Source organism: Lactuca serriola, chromosome 8 (assembly GCF_051521515.1).
Source record: "Lactuca serriola cultivar US96UC23 chromosome 8, Lser_US96UC23_V15, whole genome shotgun sequence".
In the NCBI taxonomy this organism is placed as follows: domain Eukaryota; kingdom Viridiplantae; phylum Streptophyta; class Magnoliopsida; order Asterales; family Asteraceae; genus Lactuca; species Lactuca serriola.
This window is the reverse complement of record NC_136415.1, coordinates 282195320-282196433: the sequence shown is the minus strand read 5'-3', so window position 1 is coordinate 282196433 and position 1114 is coordinate 282195320. Positions and strand designations below refer to the sequence as shown.

Genomic DNA, 1114 nt, shown 5'->3' with positions numbered 1-1114 from the left:
ATGGGTTTAACCCAACTTGATTATCCATGGAGCTTTGGCCCATTATATAAGTTATGGATGATTTACACAATCAACCCATATATTTAATTAGTCTTCTTTTGATCACATAATTAATTCTTGATCAATACTAATTAAATATTATTATTCTTATTATTAATATATTAGAACTTATAATATATTAATAACCATAAGTGTCTTATTTCTCTCATTTAGTCTATCCAAGTGCATGATGCCATGCAACCCAAATGGACCATGCCGGGTCGGGTCAAATACATACCAAATATAGTTATGGACTTAGACATTAATCCAACATCTTCTTCATACTCAGCCCATAGTCTTTAAGTTGACTTTGTATCCAGACTACTTGTGAGGTACATGAAGCAGCAATTATGTACTCAGCTTCGGTTGTTGAGAGAGACACACATGTTTGCTTCTTGGACTGACAGCTAACAAGTTTACCATCAAGGAACTGACATCCTCCAGTTGTGCTCTTTCTATCTAGACAACATCCACCCAGATCAACATCAAAAAAGGCTTGAACAAAGAACCCGGATTTTGCTGGATACCAGAGACCGAGTGACGAGGTTCGCTTCAAATAGCGAAAAACACTCTTTACTGCCACCATGTGAGGTTCTCTAGGATTAGCTTGAAACCTGGAACAATAACAGACAGAAAACATAATCTCTGGTCTACTAGCAGTTAGATACATGATATATCCTATCATTTGACGATAGAGAGTCACGTCAACAACAGGCTTTTCCAGAGATGGTGTTAACTTAGTACCAAACGCCATGGGAACCTTCACCTTCGAGTCTCCCGTCATACTAAACTTTGCCAATAGATTCTTCGTGTAGGCCTCCTGGTTAATAAAAATACCTTCTGGTCCCTGTCTTATATTCAACCCAAGAAAAAAAGTTAATTGGATCCATTGCGCTCATTTCAAATTTAGTCTCAATCAGCTTCCTGAATTCAGCTGTTAAGCTAGGATTCGTGGAGCCAAAGATGATATCATCGACATAAATCTGAACTATCATTAGATGTTCGCCTTCTTTTTTGCAAAAGAAGGTTGGGTCAACCGAACCATGCTTGAATTTAGACATTTTTAGAAAGCGAG

The 1114-nt window shown here is 37.6% G+C and overlaps 1 protein-coding gene across 1 annotated transcript; it reads right to left on the bottom strand.

The window, feature by feature from the left end:
- Window positions 1-301: 301 nt before the first annotated feature.
- LOC145068130 (secreted RxLR effector protein 161-like) lies at window positions 302-823 on the bottom strand. Its single transcript, XM_079015110.1, has one exon. The coding sequence runs from the start codon at window positions 821-823 to the stop codon at window positions 302-304; it is 522 nt and encodes a 173-aa protein (XP_078871236.1).
- Window positions 824-1114: the final 291 nt, after the last annotated feature.

Bases quoted from the DNA above. Each gene is read 5' to 3' on its own strand.
- LOC145068130 (XM_079015110.1), bottom strand. From the start codon at position 823: ATGACGGGAGACTCGAAGGTGAAGGTTCCCATGGCGTTTGGTACTAAG.